Source organism: Trachypithecus francoisi, unplaced genomic scaffold (genome assembly GCF_009764315.1).
Source record: "Trachypithecus francoisi isolate TF-2019V2 unplaced genomic scaffold, Tfra_2.0 Lachesis_group10, whole genome shotgun sequence".
Classification (NCBI taxonomy): domain Eukaryota; kingdom Metazoa; phylum Chordata; class Mammalia; order Primates; family Cercopithecidae; genus Trachypithecus; species Trachypithecus francoisi.
The window spans coordinates 123,734,732-123,760,899 of NW_022681455.1; the positions used below are offsets into that span (position 1 = coordinate 123,734,732).

Sequence of the window (26,168 nt, forward strand, 5' to 3'; positions counted from 1 at the left end):
TCCCAGAGTAGAAATACCAGTTTAGATTTTCGGATATTTATATGGCTTTCACAGTGTGCTAGGACCTATGCAGATGAGCTTAGATTTTCAGATATTTGACTTTAACAGTGTGCTAGAACCTATGTAGCTGTTGTTACCAAAAGATATATACAAGAAAGTTCCTAGCGAGAATATTTGGAGCCCCACACTGGAAATAGTCCCGATACCAATCGACAGTAGAATAGATAAATAGACTCAATACAGCCACATAATAGAATACTATGTGATGATTAAGATAAAGATGGTAACCTGGATACTATACAGTGATCAGTGATTATTATTAGAGTGATTAGAATAAACTAGCATGACTCACAGTCACATGATGAATCTCATGGAATGTAATGTTGAATGATGAAGCCAAACGGGAGAGAGTGCATACTGTATGATCACATTAGATGCCAGGCAAATGCAGGTAAAACAAATCTATGGTATTAGAAGCTAGAATAATGTAGCCTCTGGGGAAGAGGGTAAGAATTTTACTCAGGAAGGGAGGAGACTGGTAATGTGTCATGTTACGGTCTGGGTGCTGGGCAGCTGGGTGTGCTTACCTTGTAAGAATTCGTTGGGTTGTATATTCTGATTTATGCACTTTTCTGTGTCTACATTATGCTTCGATTAAAGGTTTACTAAACAAATGAGCCTGTACAGCAGAGAGCAAAAAGCACGTAGTACACTTCTCTGCTTACCCATAAGAGGCCTGAAGGTTTACAGCACGAGGCAGACAGGCAAATGCATGCACAGATAATGAGTTGTGATACCCGTAATAATAGAATTGTGTACCACATGCAGAATCACCATTGAGGGGCGCATGATCAGCTGTCACAGCCTCTGCTTGTGTCAATGCCCTGTGCTCCAGGTGGTTCATGCAGAGGGCCCATCTTCCCCATTCCTTCCCACACATGACTAAGCCATTCCACGGCAGGAACTTTGCTCCCATCTGTCCGCTCTTCGTATCAGCACCACTGCCTTCATTTTGGACAGCCATCTTTTTTTTATTTTTTTTATTTTTATTTTTATTATACTTTAAGTTCTAGGGTACATGTGCATGACGTTTTATCATGTATAACTCCCCAATGCATCCCTCCCTCCTCCCCCCTCCCCATGATAGGCCCCAGTGTGTGATGTTCCCCTCCCGAGTCCAAGTGATCTCATTGTTCATTCCCACCTATGAGTGAGAACATGCGGTGTTTGGTTTTCTCTTCTTGTGATAGTTTGCTAAGAATGATGGTTTCCAGCTGCATCCATGTCCCTACAAAGGACGCAAACTCATCCTTTTTGATGGCTGCATAGTATTCCATGGTGTATATGTGCCACATTTTCTTAATCCAGTCTGTCACAGATGGACATTTGGGTTGATTCCAAGTCTTTGCTATTGTGAATAGTGCCGCAATAAACATACGTGTGCATGTGTCTTTGTAGTAGAGTAATTTATAATCCTTTGGTATATACCCAGTAGTGGGATGGCTGGGTCATATGGTACATCTAGTTCTAGATCCTTGAGGAATCGCCATACTGTTTTCCATAATGGTTGAACTAGTTTACAATCCCACCAACAGTGTAAAAGTGTTCCTATTTCTCCACATCCTCTCCAACACCTGTTGTTTCCTGACTTCTTAATGATTGCCATTCTAACTGGTGTGAGATGGTATCTCATTGTGGTTTTGATTTGCATTTCTCTGATGGCGAGTGATGATGAGCATTTTTTCATGTGTCTGTTGGCTGTATGGATGTCTTCTTTTGAGAAATGTCTGTTCATATCCTTTCCCACTTTTTGATGGGGTTGTTTGTTTTTTTCTTGTATATTTGTTTGAGTTCTTTGTAGATTCTGGATATTAGCCCTTTGTCAGATGAGTAGATTGCAAAAATTTTCTCCCATTCTGTAGGTTGCCTGTTCACTCTGATGGTAGTTTCTTTTGCTGTGCAAAAGCTCTTTAGTTTACTTAGATCCCATTTGTCAATTTTGGCTTTTGCTGCCATTGTTTTTGGTGTTTTAGACATGAAGTCCTTGCCCATGCCTATGTCCTGAATGGTACTACCTAGATTTTCTTCTAGGGTTTTTATGGTATTAGGTCTAACATTTAAGTCTCTAATCCATCTTGAATTAATTTTCATATAAGGGTAAGGAAAGGATCCAGTTTCAGCTTTCTACTTATGGCTAGCCAATTTTCCCAGCACCATTTATTAAATAGGGAATCCTTTCCCCATTTCTTGTTTCTCTCAGTTTGTCAAAGATCAGATGGCTGTAGATGTGTGGTATTATTTCTGAGGACTCTGTTCTGTTCCATTGGTCTATATCTCTGTTGTGGTACCAGTACCATGCTGTTTTGGTTACTGTAGCCTTGTAGTATAGTTTGAAGTCAGGTAGCGTGACGCCTCCAGCTTTGTCCTTTTGACTTAGGATTGTCTTGGCAATGCGGGCTCTTTTTTGGTTCCATATGAACTTTAAAGCCTTTTTTTCCAATTCTGTGAAGAAACTCATTGGTAGCTTGATGGGGATGGCATTGAATCTATAAATCACCTTGGCAGTATGGCCATTTTCACGATATTGATTCTTCCTATCCATGAGCATGGTATGTTCTTCCATTTGTTTGTGTCCTCTTTGATTTCACTGAGCAGTGGTTTGTAGTTCTCCTTGAAGAGGTCCTTTACATCCCTTGTAAGCTGGATTCCTAGTATTTTATTCTCTTTGAAGCAATTGTGAATGGAAGTTCATTCCTGATTTGGCTCTCTGCTTGTCTGTTACTGGTGTATAAGAATGCTTGTGATTTTTGCACATTAATTTTGTATCCTGAGACTTTGCTGAAGTTGCTTATCAGCTTAAGAGATTTTGGGCTGAGACATGGGGTTTTCTAAATATACAATCATGTCATCTGCAAACAGGGACAATTTGACTTCTTCTTTTCCTAACTGGATACCCTTGATTTCTTTCTCTTGCCTGATTGCCCTAGCCAGAACTTCCAACACTATGTTGAATAGGAGTGGTGAGAGAGGGCATCCCTGTCTTGTGCCAGTTTTCAAAGGGAATTTTTCCAGTTTTTGCCCATTCAGTATGATATTAGCTGTGGTTTGTCATAAATAGCTCTTATTATTTTGAGGTACGTTCCATCAATACCGAATTTATTGAGCGTTTTTAGCATAAAGGGCTGTTGAATTTTGTCAAAAGCCTTTTCTGCATCTATTGAGATAATCATGTGGTTCTTGTCTTTGGTTCTGTTTATATGCTGGATTACGTTTATTGATTTGCGAATGTTGAACCAGCCTTGCATCCCAGGGATGAAGCCCACTTGATCATGGTGGATAAGCTTTTTGATGTGCTGCTGAATCCGGTTTGCCAGTATTTTATTGAGGATTTTTGCATCGATGTTCATCAGGGATATTGGTCTAAAATTCTCTTTTTTTGTTGTGTCTCTGCCAGGCTTTGGTATCAGGATGATGTTGGCCTCATAAAATGAGTTAGGGAGGATTCCCTCTTTTTCTATTGATTGAATAGTTTCAGAAGGAATGGTACCAGCTCCTCCTTGTACCTCTGGTAGAATTCAGCTGTGAATCCATCTGGTCCTGGACTTTTTTTGGTGGGTAGGCTATTAATTGTTGCCTCAATTTCAGAGCCTGCTATTGGTCTATTCAGGGATTCAACTTCTTCCTGGTTTAGTCTTGGGAGAGTGTAAGTGTCCAGGAAATATCCATTTCTTCTAGATTTTCTAGTTGATTTGCGTAGAGGCATTTATAGTATTCTCTGATGGTTGTTTGTATTTCTGTGGGGTCGGTGGTGATATCCCCTTTATCATTTTTTATTGCGTCTATTTGATTCCTCTCTCTTTTCTTCTTTATTAGTCTAGCTAGCGGTCTGTCAATTTTGTTGATCTTTTCAAAAAACCAACTCCTGGATTCATTGATTTTTTGGAGGGTTTTTGTGTGTCTCTATCTCCTTCAGTTCTGCTCTGATCTTAGTTATTTCTTGCCTTCTGCTAGCTTTTGAATGTGTTTGCTCTTGCCTCTCTACTTCTTTTAATTGTGATCTTAGAGTGTCAATTTTAGATCTTTCCTGCTTTCTCTTGTGGGCATTTAGTGCTATAAATTTCCCTCTACACACTGCTTTAAATGTGTCCCAGAGATTCTGGTATGTTGTATCTTTGTTCTCATTGGTTTCAAAGAACATCTTTATTTCTGCTTTCATTTCGTTATGTACCCAGTAGTCATTCAGGAGCAGGTTGTTCAGTTTCCATGTAGTTGAGCGGTTTTGATTGAGTTTCTTAGTCCTGAGTTCTAGTTTGATTGCACTGTGGTCTGAGAGACAGTTTGTTATAATTTCTGTTCTTGTACATTTGCTGAGGAGTGCTTTACTTCCAATTATGTGGTCAATTTTGGAATAAGTGCGATGTGGTGCTGAGAAGAATGTATATTCTGTTGATTTGGGGTGGAGAGTTCTATAGATGTCTATTAGGTCCGCTTGGTGCAGAGATGAGTTCAATTCCTGGATATCCTTGTTAACTTTCTGTCTCGTTGATCTGTCTAATGTTGACAGTGGAGTGTTGAAGTCTCCCATTATTATTGTATGGGAGTCTAAGTCTCTTTGTAGGTCTCTAAGGACTTGCTTTATGAATCTGGGTGCTCCTGTATTGGGTGCATATATATTTAGGAGAGTTAGCTCTTCCTGTTGAATTGATCCCTTTACCATTATGTAATGGCCTTCTTTGTCTCTTTTGATCTTTGATGGTTTAAAGTCTGTTTTATCAGAGACTAGGATTGCAACCCCTGCTTTTTTTTGTTCTCCATTTGCTTGGTAGATCTTCCTCCATCCCTTTATTTTGAGCCTATGTATGTCTCTGCATGTGAGATGGGTCTCCTGAATACAGCAGACTGATGGGTCTTGACTCTTTATCCAGTTTGCCAGTCTGTGTCTTTTAATTGGAGCATTTAGTCCATTTACATTTAAGGTTAATATTGTTATGTGTGAACTTGATCCTGTCATTATGATATTAACTGGTTATTTTGCTCGTTAGTTGATGCAGTTTCTCCTAGCCTCGATGGTCTTTACATTTTGGCATGTTTTTGCAATGGCTGGTACCGGTTGTTCCTTTCCATGTTTAGGGCTTCCTTCAGGGTCTCTTGTAAGGCAGGCCTGGTGGTGACAAAATCTCTAAGCATTTGCTTATCTGTAAAGGATTTTATTTCTCCTTCACTGATGAAGCTTAGTTTGGCTGGATATGAAATTCTGGGTTGAAAATTCTTTTCTTTAAGAACGTTGAATATTGGCCCCCACTCTCTTCTGGCTTGTAGAGTTTCTGCCGAGAGGTCTGCTGTTAGTCTGATGGGCTTCCCTTTGTGGGTAACCCGACCTTTCTCTCTGGCTGCCCTTAAGATTTTTTCCTTCATTTCAACTTTGGTGAATCTGGCAATTATGTGTCTTGGAGTTGCTCTTCTGGAGGAGTATCTTTGTGGCGTTCTCTGTATTTCCTGAATTTGAATGTTGGCCTGCCCTACTAGGTTGGGGAAGTTCTCCTGGATGATATCCTGAAGAGTGTTTTCCAACTTGGTTCCATTTTCCCCCTCACTTTCAGGCACCCCAATCAGACGTAGATTTGGTCTTTTTACATAATCCCATACTTCTTGCAGGCTTTGTTCATTTCTTTTTCTTCTTTTTTCTTTTGGTTTCTCTTCTCGCTTCATTTCATTCATTTGATCCTCAATCGCTGATACTCTTTCTTCCAGTTGATCGAGTCGGTTACTGAAGCTTGTGCATTTGTCACGTATTTCTCGTGTCATGGTTTTCATCTCTGTCATTTCGTTTATCTTCTCTGCATTAATTAGTCTAGCTGTCAATTCTTCCACTTTTTTTTCAAGATTTTTAGTTTCTTTGCGCTGGGTACGTAATTCCTCCTTTAGCTCTGAGAGTTTGATGGACTGAAGCCTTCTTCTCTCATCTCGTCAAAGTCATTCTCTGACCAGCTTTGATCCGTTGCTGGCGATGGGCTGCGCTCCTTTGCAGGGGGAGATGCGCTCTTATTTTTTGAATTTCCAGCTTCTGCCCTGCTTCTTCCCCATCTTTGTGGTTTTATCTGTCTCTGGTCTTTGATGATGGTGACGTACTGATGGGGTTTTGGTATAGGTGTCCTTCCTGTTTGATAGTTTTCCGTCTGACAGTCAGAAGGACTGTCTGTTGGTCTGTTGGAGATTGCTTGAGGTCCACTCCAGACCCTGTTTGCCTGGGTATCAGCAGCAGAGGTTGCCGAAGATAGAATATTGCTGAACAGCGAGTGTACCTGTCTGATTCTTTCTTTGGAAGTTTCCTCTCAGGGGTGACTCCACCCTGTGAGGTGTGGGGTGTCAGACTGCCCCTAGTGGGGGATGTCTCCCAGCTAGGCTACTCAGGGGTCAGGGACCCACCTGAGCAGGCAGTCTGTCCGTTCTCAGATCTCAACCTCCGCGTTAGGAGATCCACGGCTCTCCCCAAAGCTGTCAGACAGAGTCGTTTGCGTCTGCACGGCCCCCGCTCTTGCTCTTCCCCTATTGGACTGCAGCTGTGCGCTGTCCGCAGAGGTAGAGTCTACAGAGACAGGCAGGCTTCCTTGAGCTGCTGTGAGCTCCACCCAGTTCGAGCTTCCCAGCGGCTTTGTTTACCTACTTAAGCCTCAGCAATGGCGGGCGCCCCTCCCCCAGCCTCGCTGCTGCCTTGCGGATAGATCGCCACAGACTGCTGTGTTAGCAGTGAGGGAGGCTCCGTGGGCGTGGGACCCTCCCGGCCAGGTGTGGGATATATTCTCCTGGTGTGCCTGTTTCCTTAAAGCGCAGTATTGGGGTGGGAGTTACCCGATTTTCCAGGTGTTGTGTGTCTCAGTTCCCCTGGCTAGGAAAACGGATTTCCTTCCCCCTTGCGCTTCCAGGTGAGGGGATGCCTCGCCCTGCTTCAGCTCTCGCTGGTCAGGCTGCAGCAGCTGACCAGCACCAATTGTCCGGCACTCCCTAGAGAGATGACCCCAGTACCTCAGTTGAAAATGCAGAAATCACCGGTCTTCTGTGTCGCTCGCCCTGGGAGTTGGAGACTGGAGCTGTTCCTATTCGGCCATCTTGCTCCCGAGAGAACTCAGTTGGGCACAAAAAACGCCGTCTGCCCCCACTCCCCAACAAGCTCCTCTTGGGGGTCTTTCAGATGTCTCGCTTATTTCCCAGTTGCAACGTCTGGGCTCTGAATGCGATCTAGTTTGCAGAATGCAACGAAGAAAATTAACCGGCAGGCCGCGCTGCCGAAAGCCAGGCCCCCCTCTCCGGCTGCGCTCCAGACGTTCCTGGGCCCCGCCAGCTCCCGGGAAGCCTCCTGGCGGCGCAGCGGCCCGACTCAGGCTCAGTGAGAGGCCACCCGTCTGCAGCACGCGAGTGCGCCGCGTCTCGCCGAGGGGCGCGTGTGCGCGGAGTGTGTCAGAGAGCAGGGCTGCTGGGGAGGGGGAGAGGGTGTGTCCTGGGGAGGAATGCTGCTAATGTCCAGAAATAACTCCCCTCACTCCATGCCCTTATCGCACTTAGGACGGCTTTTGCTGGACAGCCATCTTTGATACAACAATGAACTTGGAAGTGGTTCTCTTGGGCTGTCTTCCTGCCCTTCTTTAAATCACTTGGTGTAACCCAGATCTGCCAAGTTATAATCTTTGTATTGGATCCTCCGGATTCTTAAAAAGCATCCTCTGAGCTGGGCGCGGTGGCTCAAGCCTGTAATCCCAGCACTTTGGGAGGCCGAGGCGGGCGGATCATGAGGTCAGGAGATCGAGACCATCTTGGCTAACATGGTGAAATCCCTTCTCTACTAAAAATACAAAAAATTAGCTGGGCGTGGTGGCAGGCGCCTGTAGTCCCAGCTACTCGGAGGCTGAGGTGGGAGAATGGCATGAACCTGGGAGGCGGAGCTTGCAGTGAGCCGAGATCACGCCACTGCACTCCAGCCTGGGCGACACAGCCAGACTCCGTCTCAAAAAACATAAAAAAGCATCCTGTGGGCCGGGCACAGTGGCTTATGCCTGTAATCCCAGTTCTTTGGGAGGCCTGAAGTCAGGAGCTCGAGACCAGCCTGGCCAACATGGTGAAACCGCCATGTCTACTAAAAATACAAAAATTAGCCAGGCGTGGTGGCATGCACCTATAATCCCAGCTACCCAGGAGGCTGAGACAGGAGAATCGCTGGAACCTGGAGGCAGAGGCTGCAGTCAGCCAAGATCGTGCCACTGCACTCCAGTCTGGACGACAGAGCAAGACTCTGTCAAAAAAAAAAAACAACAAAAAAGAGCACCATGTGTGATTCTGATGCACTCCAATCCTTGAGAAGCACTGCTTTCCACTGGAAGCAGAGCACATACCTGATCTTGACCCTCTCCACACAACAAATCGTCCAGGGCTACCAGAAAGCACCCTAACTTACTGACTTTTCCCAACTTGCCTCCCAAAGACATTTTCAGCCTCATTTCCACCCTTCCCTTCTAGATCCCTACCATTCTAGATTCCCACCATCCCTGCCCCATTTTAAGTTTGCCTCTATTCGCCTAAAAACATATGGACTATTCCATATGGACTAAGCGTGAAAGAAATGTAGTTACTCAAAGTAAATTAAGGAGCTGTTTTCAGAAGAAAGGAAATAGATGATGGATAAACAAGAAAAGGTGGCCCACTAGAATTGTATATGGTGCTGCATATTGTGCTATATACATATATGGTGTATGGGTATGTGTACATGTATATATTACATGCATATACCATGTGTATGTATATGGTCCTGTATGTGTATATGGCGTACATGTATGTATATACCATATACATGTATATGTATATGTGTATACTGTATACATGTATATGCACATCATTAATTCTCATTCCCTGAATCTGTTTTGCTATTCAGCCCTCATCCTTGTGCCTTTGAATAGCCTATAATGTCTTCCACATTCTTAAGAGCCTTCTCATCTCCTACTTGTCTTCAATACCCAGCTCAAATATCATCTCTGTCAGCTCTCCTCAATGCTCCTGAGCACCCTGTGGTTCTGCTCAGTCACCCACACATGCCAAGATTAGATCAATTCCCTCAAATGTCACTCTGCCAGATCTGACTCTTCACTCTACTGAGAACACACTCAAGTGTGCGTTCTCAGAGCTTAGCACCTGCCTGGAACATGAGAGGTCATCAAGAACATGTCTTGATTGAGTGAACTCCATCAGCACAAAGTCACTTGGGTACAAGCGGCTTGCTGTGGGATAAAGGGTAGCGTTTGTGAACTCTGGGGTGGGGAACTATGTGGCAATTCACACTTAACAGGTCAGAAATATCTCAGAGCTAAGCTGCCCAACCTACTCATGATCCTTCTGTTGTTTTCTTTGTTTCCCAGTGACCTTCAGTGACTGTAAGGGAAATGACAAGCTACGCTATGAGGTCTCAAGCCCATACTTCAAGGTGAACAGCGATGGCGGCTTAGTTGCCCTGAGAAACATAACTGCAGTGGGCAAGACTCTGTTCGTCCATGCACGGACTCCCCATGCAGAAGATATGGCAGAACTCGTGATTGTCGGGGGGAGAGACATCCAGGGCTCCTTGCAGGTAACATATCTGTTTGAGATAACTTGGGTTCAAGGGGGACATTAGGTTCTGTCTGTCTTATGTAGAAAGTGGGTCTTTATTTTATTATGTTGGCTAAGATTCTCTTTGTTATTGTTGTCGCAAATGACAGAAATCCAACTCTAAAAATGTAGGGGTGAGGGGCAGTGTGAGTTAATTGACTCATGTAACTAATTTAGGGATAGTTCATGGATTAATTCATAGAACTATTTAAGGGATATTTCTGCCTTCAGGAATGGCTATGTACTGGTGTCCAAATCAGCTTTAATCCCTGTGCATCTTGTGGCTCCCTTTTCCTTTTATTAGATATACTGAGACAGTCACATGTCTTCTTACCTCCCAGGGTGGAGGTCTCAGGAACTCCCCTCATTCTCGTGGTCTGAAGTCGCCTGAGAAAGCATCTCTTCAAGATAATGCTAACAAAACCTTGACATTGAATTTCGTAGGTTAGATCATGTGCCTACCCCTGAACTAAACATGGTGTCCATTGGGTTGTGATGTTCTGGTTGGCCACGTCTTGGTCACATTTCTTTTCCTGAAGCCAGGGCAGAGTCAGCCCTATTCACCTGAAAACACATGGACTGAGAGTGAAAGAAATGTAGCTCCTCAAAGTAAATTAAGGAGCTGTTTTCAGAGGAAAGGAAATGGATGGTGGATAGGCAAGAAACAGTGGCCCACTAGAATTATATGTGGTGCTGCATATTGTGCTGTACACCTATATGGCTGTATGTGTATGTGTACATATGTGTACACATATACATTACATGCACGTATACCATATGTATGTACATGGTGCTGTATGTGTATATGGTGTATATGTATGTGTATACAATATACATGTATATGTACCCTATACCTATGTGTATATGTATACATACGTAGGGTATATGTGCATATAATGTATACACATATGTATACATCCACATTTAATATGTCAGAGATATCTCAAAGCTAAGCTGCCCAACCTACTCATGCTCCTTCTGTTGTTTTGTTTTGTTTCCCAGTGACCTTCAGTGACTTCAGTATATGTATGTGTGTATATGTGTATATGTATATGTACATGTAATTGTTTATGGTTCTGTATATGTATATGGTGTATATGTACATCTATGCATATACATCCACATTTAACAGGTCATAGGTATCTCAGAGCTAAGCTGCCCAACCTATTCCTGCTCCTTCTGTTTTTTGTTTCCCAATGACTTTTGGTGACTTCAATATATATATATATATATATATATATATATGTGTGTGTGTGTGTGTGTGTGTGTGTATATATGTGTGTGTATATGTGTATATGTATGTACAGGCATACACATACTGTATATGCACATATACTATGTGCATAAACACATGGTATATCTGTATTATATGTGTGTGTGATTGCATATGGTGCTTCTCCTTTGTCAGGCAGCAGTGCTTGTTCCCTTCCACAAGCACATGCGTGCTGATCCCTGCACTCCCACACATACGCATACTTTATGAGTGTCACAAACTACCATTCAGGCTTCCTGACTGTGCCATTCAGAGACTTTTTGCTACCACTGACTCACTCCTTCACCAGGAGCTCAGAAACTCTGCCTTCCTGAGAAAAGGAGGGCAAGACACACAGCAGGACTCCAGCCAAACAATGACTTAACGATGGCATGCCCCTGCTTGGCATGCCTAGCCTTCTCTCCTACCTGTGAGCTTGGTCTTCCTCAATTTTTCACAGCCCATAATTCACATCCCTTTTCTCCACCTGCCATATTACCCATATCCCTGCTTGATCTACTCATTTCGTTCAGTGGTGGAGCGAGCGTGGGTCACGCAGCTGGGAGCAGAGACAGTACGACTGGCAATGTGAGAGTTACCTTCCTGCCAGTGCTGTCTGTGTGATCTTGAGAGCATCATATAGCTTCTTTATCTACAGAGTAGAGAGGTTAAACAGCCTGCAGTGGCAAGTAAGTGGCTCATGTGCCACTCTACTGTCACCATGCTCATGGCAGATATTGCTAATAACGCCTGGCTTAGCGTGAGTGTCCTTCTCAGTGCAGTGCTTCTGGAACCTACTATCAATTGATCATCTTGCGATGTTTCTGAGGATAGAATCTATCTGCCATTCCTGGGCTGGATGAACTTCCCAGTTCCCCTTCAGTATCTGTGAAGCTGTGAGTTAAGGGTAGATGGCAAACTAAAAACAAATACCCAGCGTGTCAGTCATGTTTCAGAGCAAACAGGATATTGGTGAATTCATACCAGTGTGGAAATCCATTGACACTACAAAGGCAAGCTTTTCTCTTACTTAGCCATGACCCTTTTCACAGCATCTCACTAATCTTTGATACAAATTATGTGGCAAATGTCTAAAGCAACAAAGTTGCCAGATGTACAGCAAAAACAATGTTCCATAGAAACATGTAAATGGTATGGTTAGGGGGTTTGCCCATGGGCTTCAATGCATCTACATAGCGATTGTTCATCGTGAATGGTGGCCCATCTTTTTATCTGGAAAAGATGCTGTCATAGTATTTTGCTTGAAAGAGAGCAGAAAGGGTTCTGTGCAGGTTCTCAGGGCCAACTCCACCTTGAGGGGCTGGGAGAGCTGGGTTCGTTATGAAAACTCAGCCATGCGTTGTTGGTCTCCTGAGTTCCCGTGAGATGCCATCTAGAGACAAAGCTCCCCTGAGCCCTGGCTGTTTCTCGCTTGCCGCTGTCTGTACGCAGTTTCGACAAAACTTGGCTGTGATTGTTTTTGCTTCTTATAAAGCGGGCGGAGGCTGCCGTGTCCTTCAGTTTGCCAGATTTCAACAGAACAGGGCGTTCATCTCCCACCTCCAGTAATTTTATAAGATTTGAAAAAAGGCTTTGTGAAGATGTGTAGCTGTGTCCTTCCTAAAAATGCCTCAAAAAAAGAAAAAGAAAATGAAGGGAAAACAAAATAGGCAGCAAAAGAATCCCTCTGAAGAGAGCACACACCTCAATGGAAATGCAGTTGGTATGTTTGCAGGTCCTACTGTGTGCAGCCAAGTGGGCCAGCTGCTGGAGAGGAAAATCAGAGAGTACCTGAGTCAGCTCAGCTCCTGCTGGGGAGGGAATATGAATGTGTGCATTGATGCTTGGGTAGCAGGCGGGAAGCTAACAATGATTGATGATCTGTGCATTTGGAGAGGGGAGAGGTCAAGGGCAGCTGGGCTGGTCCTCAAAGCACAACCATGTGCCAGGTGTTGCTCCATGGACTACAAGCACTGACTCATGTAATCTCCTTAGTGATTGGAGGCAGATGCTGCTGTCTTCTGCCTCATAGTGACTTTTTACTGATTTTACTGATGGAGGAACTAGGCATAAAGAGGCAAGTGACATTTCCAAGGTCTAAAAATGAATGAGAAGATGGATGGAAATGAGATTTGAGCCCGGGCAGCCTGGCCTCTGAGTCCATGCCTCCAACTCCTCGATGAGCTGGACTTTGAAGGACGGGTCATTGTGCATAGTTGGGAGGGTCTACAAGGGAAATGTTGGACTGTCTGCATAGTGCTTCTCTTTGTAGCTGTGTTACCTTCAGTCAATTGCTTTACCTCCTGAGCCTCTGTGTAGTTTTGATTTTTTCATCTGTAACATACGGATAATAGACTTGTTTGGATCTTCATGTGGATTAAATGAGAGAATATGTGTAGCAGTAATACGTAGCACTCAGCTGATGCTACAGCCATGACCAATACCTGTTGCTTACATAACACTTACTATGTGCTAAACCCTGGGTTAATCCAAGTCTTTCATCCTCACAACAACATGCTAATGGAAGCTGTTACTAGTGCTATTATCATTTGCATCTCCTGGGTGAGGAGACTGAGACACAATGGGGCTGTTTCTTGCTCTGGCCACTTAGCTAGTAGGTGGCAGAGCTGGGGCCCAGACCTCAGCAGTGGCTGGAGCTCTCCTCTTTTTTTCTGGAGTCAGGGTCTCAGCCCAGTCTCACAGTCTGGAGTGCAGTGGTACAATCTCAGCTCACTGCAACCTCCACCTCCTGGGTTCAAGTGATTCTCCTGCCTCAGCCTTCTGAGTGACTGAGATTACAGGCACCCACCACCACAGCTGGCTACTTTCTGTAATTTTAGTAGAGACGGGATTTCACCGTGTTGGCCAGACTGGTCTTGAACTCCTGACCTTAAGTGATCCTCCTGCCTCAGCCTCCCAAAGTGCTGGGATTACAGGTGTGAGCCACAGTCCCCAATCTGGCGCTCTCTGCTTTATCAGTAGGTTCTGTTGGCTCAGCATCTGGTACAGAGTAAGCCTGCATAATGTTCACTCCCACAAAGGCATTTATAACAGAGGCAAGCAAGACCTGCAACCCAGAATGTCAGATCGTCAGGACCAGCTCAGTGCCCTTCCCACTTTCCCTCTTCCCATGGCTGAACCTGATAGAACATTCCTGCGGCTGCCCGTGAATTCTGACTCTTGATGCCTGGCTCCCACTCTGCATCCCTCTTCCTTGCACCCTGCATCCCGCTTCTTCCCAGCCCTTTGGTTGGTGATGCTATTGTGTAGCCTGCGTGCAATTCATCTGCACATTCTCAGTCGGGAGCTCTGCAGTTCCCGGAGGTGATTTGGCTCTACCTCAGGGATTAGCCTGCACACCCATACTCCCCACACAAGCCACAGTCCGGCATCCCAGGGTCCACTTTTCTGGGCCAGAGGAAGCTGGAACAGAAAGGGAATGCTAAATAAAAGCATGGGAACGGGTGGGCAGACAGGATGGAGACACCATCTGAAGACCAGGAGGAGGGATTCTAGATTGATGTGACAGGAGCTAGGAAGTCATGGTAGGTTTTTAAGCAGAGAAACAGGCAGGATAAAAATAATCCTTGGTGAGGTTCATCCAGGAGCCTTGACTGGAGTAGGGGGAGACTAGAGCTACTAGTTAAAATAATAGCTACCACTGTTTTTCAAGAACTGATATCATGAAGCTTTATTAAGGTCATGCATCTCAGTCTATGTTTAGCATATGTTATTTCTAATTCTCACAACCTCCCTGTGGGGTTGCTGAGATTACCCCTTCCTGCAGATATGAGAACCTGGCCGAGAGACCCTAACTTGAAACTGACGGAAATGAGATTGAAATTCTGGCCTCTGCCGAAATACCCATTCTCCTTCCTGCCACTTTGCTGCTAGAAGGCTGTGCCACCAGAGGAGGCTGCTGCCATTGCCCGTGGGTCTAGGAGATGAGAACATCAGTTAGAGCAACATGGGAGCAATGGAGGGAAACCAGACGCAAGATTTGCCAAAAAGGAAGAAAGAGCCAGGATCCAGTATCTGGATGATTCCAGATTGTCTAGCCTGGAGGATGGAGACGAATTGGACCAGTCAGGAAAGAAATGTTAGGGAAAGATGTCTAGTCAGCCTTGAGTGTGTTGATTTAGATGCTCCTAGGGACATCCTTATAGAGATGTCCAGGAGTCAATGAGCAATACGGGACTGGCTGTTAGAATACAAACTGGAAGGAAGAACAGCATAGTGGTAGGAGTTTTGGCTTATGTTGAACATGAGTGGGTTCAAATTTCTGCTATGCCACTTACTCATTGTGTGACTTGGGCAGGTGACTCAGTTATCTGAATCCCAATATCCTCATCTATCAAATAGGGATAAGAATAGTCTCCGTCACAGAGTTGTTCTCCTGGGCATAGCACCAGACATCAAGGGACACAGTTCCCATCAATGGTATAATTTTGGAGCCTCTGGAGGAAGGATAAGGAACTGAGGGCTAAGTGTATTTACTGAGGCCCTGAGACAGAAGCCAGAGATAGGGGACAGGAGGAGAAAGTAAAGCCAATGAAAAGAAAGAGAAGGCATACTCAGAGAGGTAGGTGGGACCGCCAGCCTAACCAAAACAGGGATGATTTCACACTTGCTCATTTCATGTCCCTGTTTTGGAAGGGAAGATTCTTTAAGGCAAATGTAATCAGAGTGAAGCCTATTTTAGCTGTGGTAACTGGAGCCTGGCTCTTTAGTAAAAGAAGTCTGGCCTCTCTTATTTTTACCTGCTACTTATGACCCCAAATCTGTGAAATCTGATTGTTAATGATTTAATTATAGACTCACAAGCTATTTCTGCATTTTTAATGGGCTTCCCAGAATCTAGTACCTGCCCGGGTTATGTAAGACCACCTTAGATCTGAGTAGGCAGAAGAGCAGTTTAATTCCAAGTCTTTTGACAGGCTCTGACAAATTGTTATGGAAGACAGTGAGGTTAACCTTCCATGCACAAGAGGGCTCTCCAGTCTGTGGAAGGTCATGATGAACCTGACACACCAAGTTATGTCTGGACAGAACCATGACTTGTCCCCACCAAATCTGCTATTTCTCATGGCCCGACAAGGATGAAAGGAAAAACAGTGGATGAGGGGTGTGTGTGTGTGTGTGTGTGCGCGCGCGCACATATGTGTTTACCTTGTATGTAGTTTGAAAAGTTTACGAAGAAAAGCTCTGTGCTTCATTCCTCATGCAGAAATGTCTTTATCTGCCATGTAAATGGGACTCAACGACTTCATTTCCTGGCCTGGCCAACAAAAACACTCACAAATGAAAAATACCGTACTTATTCTTTCTTTCTGAGTTAAGAAGTTGTAGCTTGCCTGACTACAGATCGTGGCAAGTAATTCTGACATCAGTTAAAGAACTTGAAGTCAGGTTGGGAAGTGACATCAAGGAGCTTAGAGGAATTTATTCTGACGTTGGGTTTGGGAATTAAAAAGACTGTACCTCCAGTCTTCATCTTGAAACATGGAAGCCCACACCGTCAGCAGTGGTAGAATTTAGATGCCTATGGCCAGGCAGCCAGGTCCTTATGAACAAAGCAAAAGTCTCCCATGGCCCAGGTTCCCACGGAGAGTTACGGGGGACACAGGCTATGGGCTTGGATCCAGCTTCCCCGCTCCCAGTCAGGAGTTATTCCTCAAATGCAGTCTGATCACTTCACTCCTCGGCTTAATAGGCCCTCACTTCCTAATCAGCTCACGTGGCCTTGGGGATGAATTCTAAAGACAGCACATGTCTGAAAAGGTCCTTTGTGGTTTAGTCTGACTGATCTCTGCAGCCTTCTTTCAAGTTGCATTCCTGCTCATCTCTAAGTGGCTTGACCTGTGGAAATGTCACCTTCTCCAAGAGCCTTCCCTGCCTGTCACCCCCACCTCTTGTCCCCATCCCAAGGAAGGATCTCCCCTGCTGGTCTCACTCTTGGCATCAGTGCTTTTGCTTTGCAGCCTTCCTCTCAATTTGTAATTATGTATTTATTTTCTTATTCAGGTGTTTAATGTCTGCCTCAGATGAATATAGGAACAGAGTCTCTTTCTCCCTTCCTTGTTTCTTTCCCTCCTTCCTTCCTGTGTGTTCACCTCTCTGTCCTCAGCACCCTGCCTAGTGCCTGGCACATAGTATTCAGTAGATGCCTTTTGAATAAATATATGAGTGGAGCAAGTTACCCCTCTCACACCCTACATTGAACTCTGCCTCCTGCAAACCAAATCACTTGTGGTTTCTTGAATTGGCCAAGCTTTCCCATCCCTTCACACTGGCTGCTCCTCTGTCTGAACATTGTTCCCTCTGCTGTGGTTCCACCTACCCTATGGTCAGCACCATTGATATTTCAGAACCAGCCAAGATTTTCCTTCTTTGGGAACAGCTCTCTGAATATCCCCCAGCTGGTTAGGTGTTCTTTCTCTAGGCTCCTGTAGACCCCTGCCTGGCTCTCTCTACTCATAGTACTAAATGAAACAGTCTGCTTTCTTCTGTTTGTGTCTGTCTTGATGCTGAGCTCCTGAGCTCACAGCCCTCGCTCTCATGCAGCAGACTAAGATCACTGTGGGGCCAGACCACCTTGGCATGAATCCCAGTGCTACACTCACTACCTCTGCTCCAGGTTTCTCAGCTGGAAAAGGGGTTCATAATTGTGTGACCCTCACGGGGATGTTGTGAGGATTCAGTGAATTAACACGTGTATTAGTCAAGGTTCTCTAAAGACACAGAACTAATATGATAGATGAATATATGAAGGGGAGTTTATTAGGAGAATTGACTCACATAATCACAAGGTAAAGTCCCATAGCAGGTCATCTGCAAGCTGAGAAGCCAGGAAGCCAGTCTGAGTTACAAAACCTCAAAAGTAGGGAAGGTGATAGTGCAGCCTTCAGTCTGAAGGCTGAAGGCCCCAGAGCTTCTGGCAAATCTCTGGTGTAAGTCCAACAGTCCAAAAGCTAAAGAACTTGGAGTCTGATGTTCAAGGCCAGGAAGCATCCAGCATGGGACAAAGATGAAGGCCAGAAGACTCAGCCAGTCTGTTCTTTCCATGCCTAGTTTTATGCTGGCAGATGATTAGTTGATGCCCACCCAGATTGAAAGTAGTCTGCCTTTCCCCGTCCACTGACTCAAATGTTAATCTCCTTTGGCAACACCCTCACAGAAACACCCAGGAACAATATTTTGCATCCTTCAATCCAATCAAGTTGACACTCAATATTAACCATCACAGCATCCAAAGAATTTGGGACAGTCAGTGTCTCACAAGAAACTGGAATTACTCATAGTGATTGCATTGCCAAAGCCAGGCCTATAATAAATGTTCAGCTAATGAACGAGGCAAACTGAGATGGCCCATTCCTCCATCCATGCCCAACATGACCAAATTCTATGGTTTCTGCAACCTGTATGGATTCAGGATTATGGGCGAACTTACACCATCACCAGTCTTATTCCTGAGGCTACTCACTTTATGGGAAGCACTGACTAAACTTCCTAGAGAAGAGATTATTTCTACAGGTCCACTTAATAAACTCCAAAAGACCTGGCAGTATTTAAAAGCTGATTATGAACAATTTACACTTCTTAACTAGAAGTCAATACAAGTTGCCTCAATAAAGGGAAACTGGTCTCTTAATCAAGTTGCTTCAATTAAATGCAAAAAAAAATATTTTTCCCTTTTTTGTAATTACAAGAATTTCTCAAAAATAAAACAAAAAGGGAAAGTAATGACAGAAGCTGAAAACGCTAAATTTAAGGCTCGTTTATCATGCTTGTTCATCATTATGGCAAACATGCAATTTAAAAGACATAATTTTGGCTCCCAATCCAGTTTTAAGAATCAGGATGGAAATGGTTCCAAAAAATAAAACAAAAGGAGCAATCAGTAGAAGGGGCCACTTGGGAGAAACAGTTGTTTTTGGTTTTAATTTTTTTAATAAAAATGTAAAATACGTCATCAATTGCCCAAAAGCCAATGACACTGCTAATATGTCGCTTGCTCCATTGGGTGGTGACAACTTTTAAGCCCACTGCTTCTCAGAATCTCAGGATCCATTTGGTAAGTACCTTGAGGAAAACCAGGAGCTAACTGCCCCCTGTTGCTATACACATACATTCATGGGGATATTTAGCAAAAATTTTTGTGGATGATACTAAGAGGCACCTGAAATCACGCAAAATTGGAAACGAACCACACATTTATCAGCCATATGATACTGAAAAGTTACCTAACTTCTCTGAGGTTCAGTTTTCTCATCTGTACAATGGACCTAATACCCTGGCTTTGTGTGGGTACCATCATGAGACACGTGAAATAAAACAAGTGTCATGCGTAACTCAATGCCTCGTTAATGGATGATTCTCAATCATTGATCAATTATCCTTAAGTGAAGTAGCCAGTAAGTTGCTATCACTTCTATACATTTTTCCCCTCTTTCCTGATCGCACACGTTCTAGACAAAAATACTTTTGCACATGTGTTACTGAGATAAACTGCAATTTTTTTCAACTCTGAGCCAACCGTTTGAATCCTCTGTTTTGGCCATGATTCCATCTAACCTTCAAGACACCTGACACACTGTAGACATGTGACTTTACTTTATTTCTTTAAGACAAGAGTGTCCCCTACCCACCTGTCTGAGTACCAGTCCGTGGCCTGTTAGAAACCAGGCTGCACTGCAAGAAGTGAGTGGCAGGTGAGCAAGCAAAGCTTCATCTGTATTTACAGCCACTCCACATTCCCCACATTACTGCCTGAGCTCTGCCTGCTGTCAGATCAGTAGCAGCGTTGGATTCTCATAGGAGCGTGAAACCTATTGTAAATGGTACATGCAAGACATCTAGGTTGTGCCCTCCTTATGAGAATCTAATGCCTGATGATCTGTCACTGTCTCCCATCACCCCCAGACAGGACCATGTAGTTGCAGGAAAACAAGCTGAAGACCATGTAGTTGCAGGAAAACAAGCTGAGGGTTCCCATGGATTCTACATTATGTTGAGTTGTATACTTATTTCATTATATATTACAATGAACTAATAATAGAAATAAAGTGCATGATAAATGTAATGCACTTGAATCATTCCAAAACAGCCACCACCAACACCCTCAGTCCATGGAAAAATTGTCTTCCACAAAACAGGTCTCTGGTGCCAAAAAAGGTTGGTGACTGCTGCTCTCTAAAGCATTCCTGAAAATGACAGCAACAACCTCATGGTAAGTTAATGACCTTGTCTCTAGACCTTCTCACATTGGGAGTGATATGGAATCTGTTGAGTTGGTGATTATATCGATCCTGCTTACATGAAATGTGTTTTACAACAAATCCCAGTGGAGAATGAATCTGTACATTTGCTGTGACCATAAAGAAATGATGAGTTAAAGATGTGGATACTTAATATGCACTGATTTAACAAGTGTGATAACTTCAAAAACCTGTGAAGTACCATGCTCCATGGCAAAAGCCTCCCCAGGTACTATTAAGGAAAATTAGCATCCATTTAACTGTCGCCTAAATTGGAGAAAATATATAGCTTGAAAATTATTGTACAGATCCAAGAATTGGGCCTAGAATTCAATAATAGGCTGTTACATCTTGACACATGCCTAAATTGTTATGTTTATGTGGCCTTTAGCTCCAGGATACTATTCAAATATAGATAAAAAGACATCCTTCAATTCATTAATGTAAATAGATAACAGATTGCTTATGGATCAGAATCTAAGGATACTATATTCTGGAGATTAATTTTTTTTTTTTTTTTTTTTTTCTGAGACAAGAGTCTCGCTCTGTCGCCCAGGCTGGAGTGCAGTGGCCAGATCTCAGCTCACTGCAAGCTCCGCCTCCCGGGTTTACGCCATTCTCCTGCCTCAGCCTCCTGAGTAGCTGGGACTACAGGCGCCTGCCACCTCGCCCGGCTAGTTTTTTTGTATTTTTTAGTAGAGATGGGGTTTCACCGTGTTAGCCACGATGGTCTCGATCTCCTGACCTCGTGATCCGCCCGTCTCAGCCTCCCAAAGTGCTGGGATTACAGGCGTGAGCCACCGCGCCCAGCCCTCTGGAGATTAATTTTAATTGAAATGCTTGGGGGGAAAAACTGATCCCATAGAAAGTGTAGATAACTAAAAGAGGCTTCTTTTTGACTTTTGAAAACTCTAAATTTTATTTTATACAGAAGCATGGTCCAATAGAAATGTAATGAAAGTCACATATGTCATTTTAAATTTTCTTATAGTCATGTTAAAAAAGAAACCAGTGAAATCAACTTTAATAATATATATAACTCTGTATATGAGTATGTGTGTGTGTATATGTATATATACATACACATACAATACAGGGCTTGCCCACCTTCCTAAAATTTCTTTAGGAATTTTGCTCAGCTCTGGATTTATTTTTATTACTAACTACTTTTTAATTTCCTGTAATATTATCATTTCAACAAGTAATCAAGGACAGGCACGGTGGCTCATGCCTGTAATCCCAGCACTCTAAGAGGCCAAGGCAGGCGGATCGCTTGAGGCCATGAGTTTGAGACCAGCCTGGCCAGCATAGTGAAACCATGTCTCTACTAAAAATACAAAAATTAGCTGGGCCTGGTGGTGCATGCCTGTAATTCCAGCTATTCAGGAGGCTGAGGCAGGGGAATTGCTAGATCATGCCATTGCACTCTAGTCTGGGCAATGGAGCAAGTGAGACTCTATCTCAAAAAAAAAAAAAGTAATCAATATGGACATTATTCATACAATATATTTTTACATTCTTTTCATATTAAGTCATTGAAATGTAGTATATATTTTATGCTTAATGCACATCTCAATTTAGAGTATTTAATTTTTAAGTACTTAATAAGCACAAGTAGTAAATGGCTATGGATTAGATAGGATGCTCTGCAGTTCTACAGGAATACTGCATATTTTGAAAGGATGAAAAGGATCATTCACTGAGCTCCTGCCACACGTTAGAGCATGGCCTTTGGCCTTAGAGCCCCTCACACATCCATCTATTTTTCTCCGATAGCTAGCCTGTTCCTATATTCCAGATGCAGAAGTAGCTCGGGCTCAGAAAAGTTAAGTAACTTAACCAATGCCATCACCCATCAGTAAGTGGCAGGACTGGAAGTCGAGCTGGGCCTTCTGATTTTGTGGAGTCATTTCTATTTTGATAATACTGACATGTAGGGCAGAACTACTGTGCTTTTCTATTTTTCAGTAGATTTCTTGAAATAACATAGGAAATTAAAAAGTAGTAATAAAAATAAATCCGGAGTTGAGCAAAACTCCTAAAGAAATTTTATGAAGGTGTGTAAGCCCTGTATTGTCATGACACATTTTAAAACCTTTTCCTGTGAATAGAACCTTTACAAAAAGACCCTCATGGAAACAGCACGAGGTTTCTAAATGTAAATGTCTCCCAGGCCAGGGACCTGATCTCATTCATTTTCATAGTCCCAGAGGCTAGAGAAAACGTCTTGCGTTTATATTTTTTAAACTAATAATGTACAACTTTGTTTATATATGCAGTATCTGATGTAAGCTCACAACAATGCCTGGATACGGGTGGTGTAATTTGCATTGTCTGAGTTAGGAAAGTGAGACTCAGAGGTGGGTCTTAGGTCGTGGTCGTGGAGTTGGTTGAGTGGCAGCCAACGTGGCCATCCACAGGCTTTCCCGAGTGCATTACTGCAGCCATAGTTAGCTCCCCAGCAGCTGCTCAGGGCTTTCACGTAGATGGAATATAGTGTTGTCAGAGGTAAATTTCCACCTAGTTTCTAGGATAAAACAAGATAATGTAATGAAATGTACATTTTCTAGGCTCTCTGATATGCTTCTACCCTTCTATCTCTTTATTATTACCATAAATCAAATACTAGTCAATGCTAAATGTAAATATAGGGATGATAACCTCTTTTTACAATTCCTCTCTTATCTGCAACTCCCAGAGCAATTCACAAGGAGATACTTGGTCACTGCAGGCTTTGCAGTCGGCATGACTCCTATTAGAGATTAAATGGCATAGAGTAATCTCAAAGTAGTTAGAAATAAAAATTAATACAAAACTGTGCAAAACTCCTGGAGAAATTTTAGGTAAGTAGACAAGTCGTGGGTCGTCATGACCCGTTAATAAAACTTTCCTCGTGAACAGAACCTTTGGAAATAGAATCTCATGGAAACACCATGAGATTTCCGAATGTAAATGTCTGCTAGGTCTCTCTATAAGAGATGGGTTGGCTGGGGGCGGTGGCTGACACCTGTAGTCCTAGCACTTTGGGAGGCCAAGGTAGGTGGATCACGAGATCAGGAGTTCAAGACCAGACTGACCAAGATGGTGAAACCCCGTCTCTACTAAAAATACAAAAAGTATCCAGGTGTGGTGGCAGGTGCCGGTAATCCCAGCTACTGGGGAGGCTGAGGCAGGAGAATCACTTGAACCCAGAAGGCAGAGGTCTCAGTGAGCGAAGATCACGCCACTGCCCTGTAGTCTGGGTGACAGGGCAAGACTCCTCCTCAAAAAAAAAAAAAAAAAAGAGGTCCGCATTTCTGAAGGAAAGAAAAAGTCTCCAAGGATGACAGAATACAGTCTTTGATAAAGACCATTGACTTTCTCTATTTGATTCTTTGTTCTCAACACTAAAAAATTAGGTAGTAAAGACACAGGGGAAGAGGTACCATTCATTCAGTCTTTTTCCACCCAGTACTTGGGATGATCAAATTACATAGTCTCACCCAAAGTTTTCAGGCAAGTGTGTGTAGAAAAATTAGCCTATTTGGCCCTAGCCAAATAGATCCTCCTGTCTACTCATGTTGGGCAGATGCCTGTGGCCTTTCGGACCCTGTGGCCTGGGAGTGATTTATGATAGTTGCCAGGGTGGCATCTGCTCTTGGGCCAGACTGTTGATGCTGTTTGATTCTCAGCTCAATTGCTTGTTTAAGCAAAGCCAAGTCTCGTCTCAAAATACCACACAGACCAACAGGAAGCACATTCAGCTTGTCCCAAGGCCTAATCTCATCATAGTTGATGTTGTCTTTTTTTTGATGGCTTCTATTAAATAAGTAGAAACCTCTTTTCCTCTGGTCCATACTCCTTAGAAGTGCCACATTTAAAAAATAAGAGAAATGCGTTCATCTCACTGGGGCCCATAGCAGGGGCAGATATTGTTATTTGCTGAATTGCGTCTATCTTTCTCAATTAGGCAAGAAGTAGCAACAATCAAAAAACAAATATTGTATGTAGGTGGCCATCAAAACGTAAGACAACTGTTTTTCTTTCAGCAGAAAACCAATTTGGCAAACATTTGCTTTTCTTTCTCTATCACACAAAGAAAGTCAATGCTCTAAGAAAAAGGATAGAGAAAGAAAAGAAAACTTTTAAATAATATCCCATATGTTTTCAGAATTTTATACATCAATACATTAAAACGTAGGCAGGAAAATTTCAAATGCAAACAAAGATCACACCTTATAGCTCTTCGCAATTCCTTGTCTTCAAAGCCTGGAGGAAATAGCCCACTGGGAAGGCCTTTAACAGAGCAGGTGCTTCCCTAGGGGAAGAAGTAACCACAGATATTTGAGGGCTACTCAAAGGCAAACGGACTCAAAACACTTCACACTTCCAAGGAACAGCCCCAGAGTGCCTCCTAGATGGTGAGGCTGCCTTCAGTTGCCCTGAGGTTGTTGCTCTGACCCTGGTAACCCCCACCCTTCCTCTCTAACCTTGTTACATACAATTCAGAAGAGAGGATTGTGAAATCTTTCCTGCTGCTCTTTCTTTCTTCTGCCAATCAGAGAAGATTGGACCTGAGATCCAAGAGAGAGCTTTCCCTTCACCTGATGGCTACACTGTTTCTTCTGCCTCCCAGCTGTTTATGGAAATCAGATGGTTTCCTCAACTGTCTATCTTCTTTCTGCAGCAAATCCTTTGACAGAAATGCTCATTGTCAAACCAACCCCTTCATCAAGTCAGGCAAATTAGGCTTCCTTTGACAGCAACTTTTTACAACTTCCTTCCTTTGAGGATATAAAGTTTTAACAGTGGTAGTTCTCTGAGAGACCCAAGGAATGGTCTGAAAACTATAACCAACTTTCTCTGAAGACCACCTTCTGCGGATCACTCTTACTCCAGAGGCCTGTGTATTCTTTTTTTTTTGGTAAAAGCCTCTGCTGTGAATTTAAGTCGACTAATCAAAATGCATTATTTCTGTCCTTGCATTGTCCATTCTCATAAGCCCTGGTTAACACAGATAATTGAGACTTGACTGCTTTTTTATTCCAAGTCCCTTATTGGATTTGGCCCTTGTTAACAAAGCCGAGTCCCTAAGAGCGTGACCATCAGTCTTATTTACCTTGTTATCTGTAATTTCCTCTTTCCCTCAGGTCTTTGCATAATATTTTCTCTGAATGGAAGGGGAGGATAAGAAAGAAGACCTAAAAACTGAATTTTTAAAATACAAACAGAAAAAAATGCTCCCTGTATTTTCCCAAATTCTGCATAAATAAAATTATATGCTCCATAAAGTTAGAGATTTGACTGACTTACTCGTTGCTGTAAATCTAGCACTTACAATATCTGGCTCTGAATAAATAATTACTTAATGACTTAGCAAATGCCAGAGACAGAATGAATATTGATGTTAATAATGCAGATCGTAGTCAATTTATTTAGCTCAAACGCTGTGCGAGGCACCACTTTAAGTGCATTTCTTACATTAACTCATATAATCTTTATAATAACTCTACAATGTAGGTCCTATTTTATCTTCATTTTACAGGTGAATAAAGTAAGAAGGGTTAAATATATGTGACCAGCACAGGGTCATACATCTAGAATATTTTGAAGACATACTTTTGCACACAGACTCTTCAAAAAAACATTTAACAAAATATCTTATCCTTTTTGTCAAAATAGAAAAATATGAACTGAATATTATTACAGTAAAGTAGATTCAGATTGGTTGAATAGCTGTATCCAAACGGGTTAAAATATACTCTCTGCCGTCCTGGAGAATGGTTTTCTGCATGCAGAAATCTAATTGAATCTAATTGCTTTCATCCCAGTGGTGGAGACGAAGATACGAAGACAAGTTGGTTAGTTTGAAACTTTCACAGCTCTGGCATTCCAATTGTACAATAACCTTGAGTTTCAAAAAGAACTCAAGTATCTATAAGGATTGACTGAAATTAATAAGGCGATATTCAGCAGGTATAAATATGAAGCCCAATAGACGGGCAAAAGAATTTCTAAAACACAGGATAGGGGTGATACGAAAACAACTT

General features: G+C 43.1%; 1 protein-coding gene across 2 annotated transcripts in view; it reads left to right on the forward strand.

The window, feature by feature from the left end:
• Positions 1–26,168, forward strand: part of CDH13 (cadherin 13) — a 1,187,477-nt gene that overhangs the window by 399,709 nt on the left and 761,600 nt on the right. For both annotated transcript variants that reach the window (XM_033219143.1, XM_033219145.1), the window contains exon 3: positions 9,402–9,610. In XM_033219143.1, the coding sequence (XP_033075034.1) occupies positions 9,402–9,610 (209 nt within the window). The remainder of the gene's footprint in view (positions 1–9,401; positions 9,611–26,168) is intronic.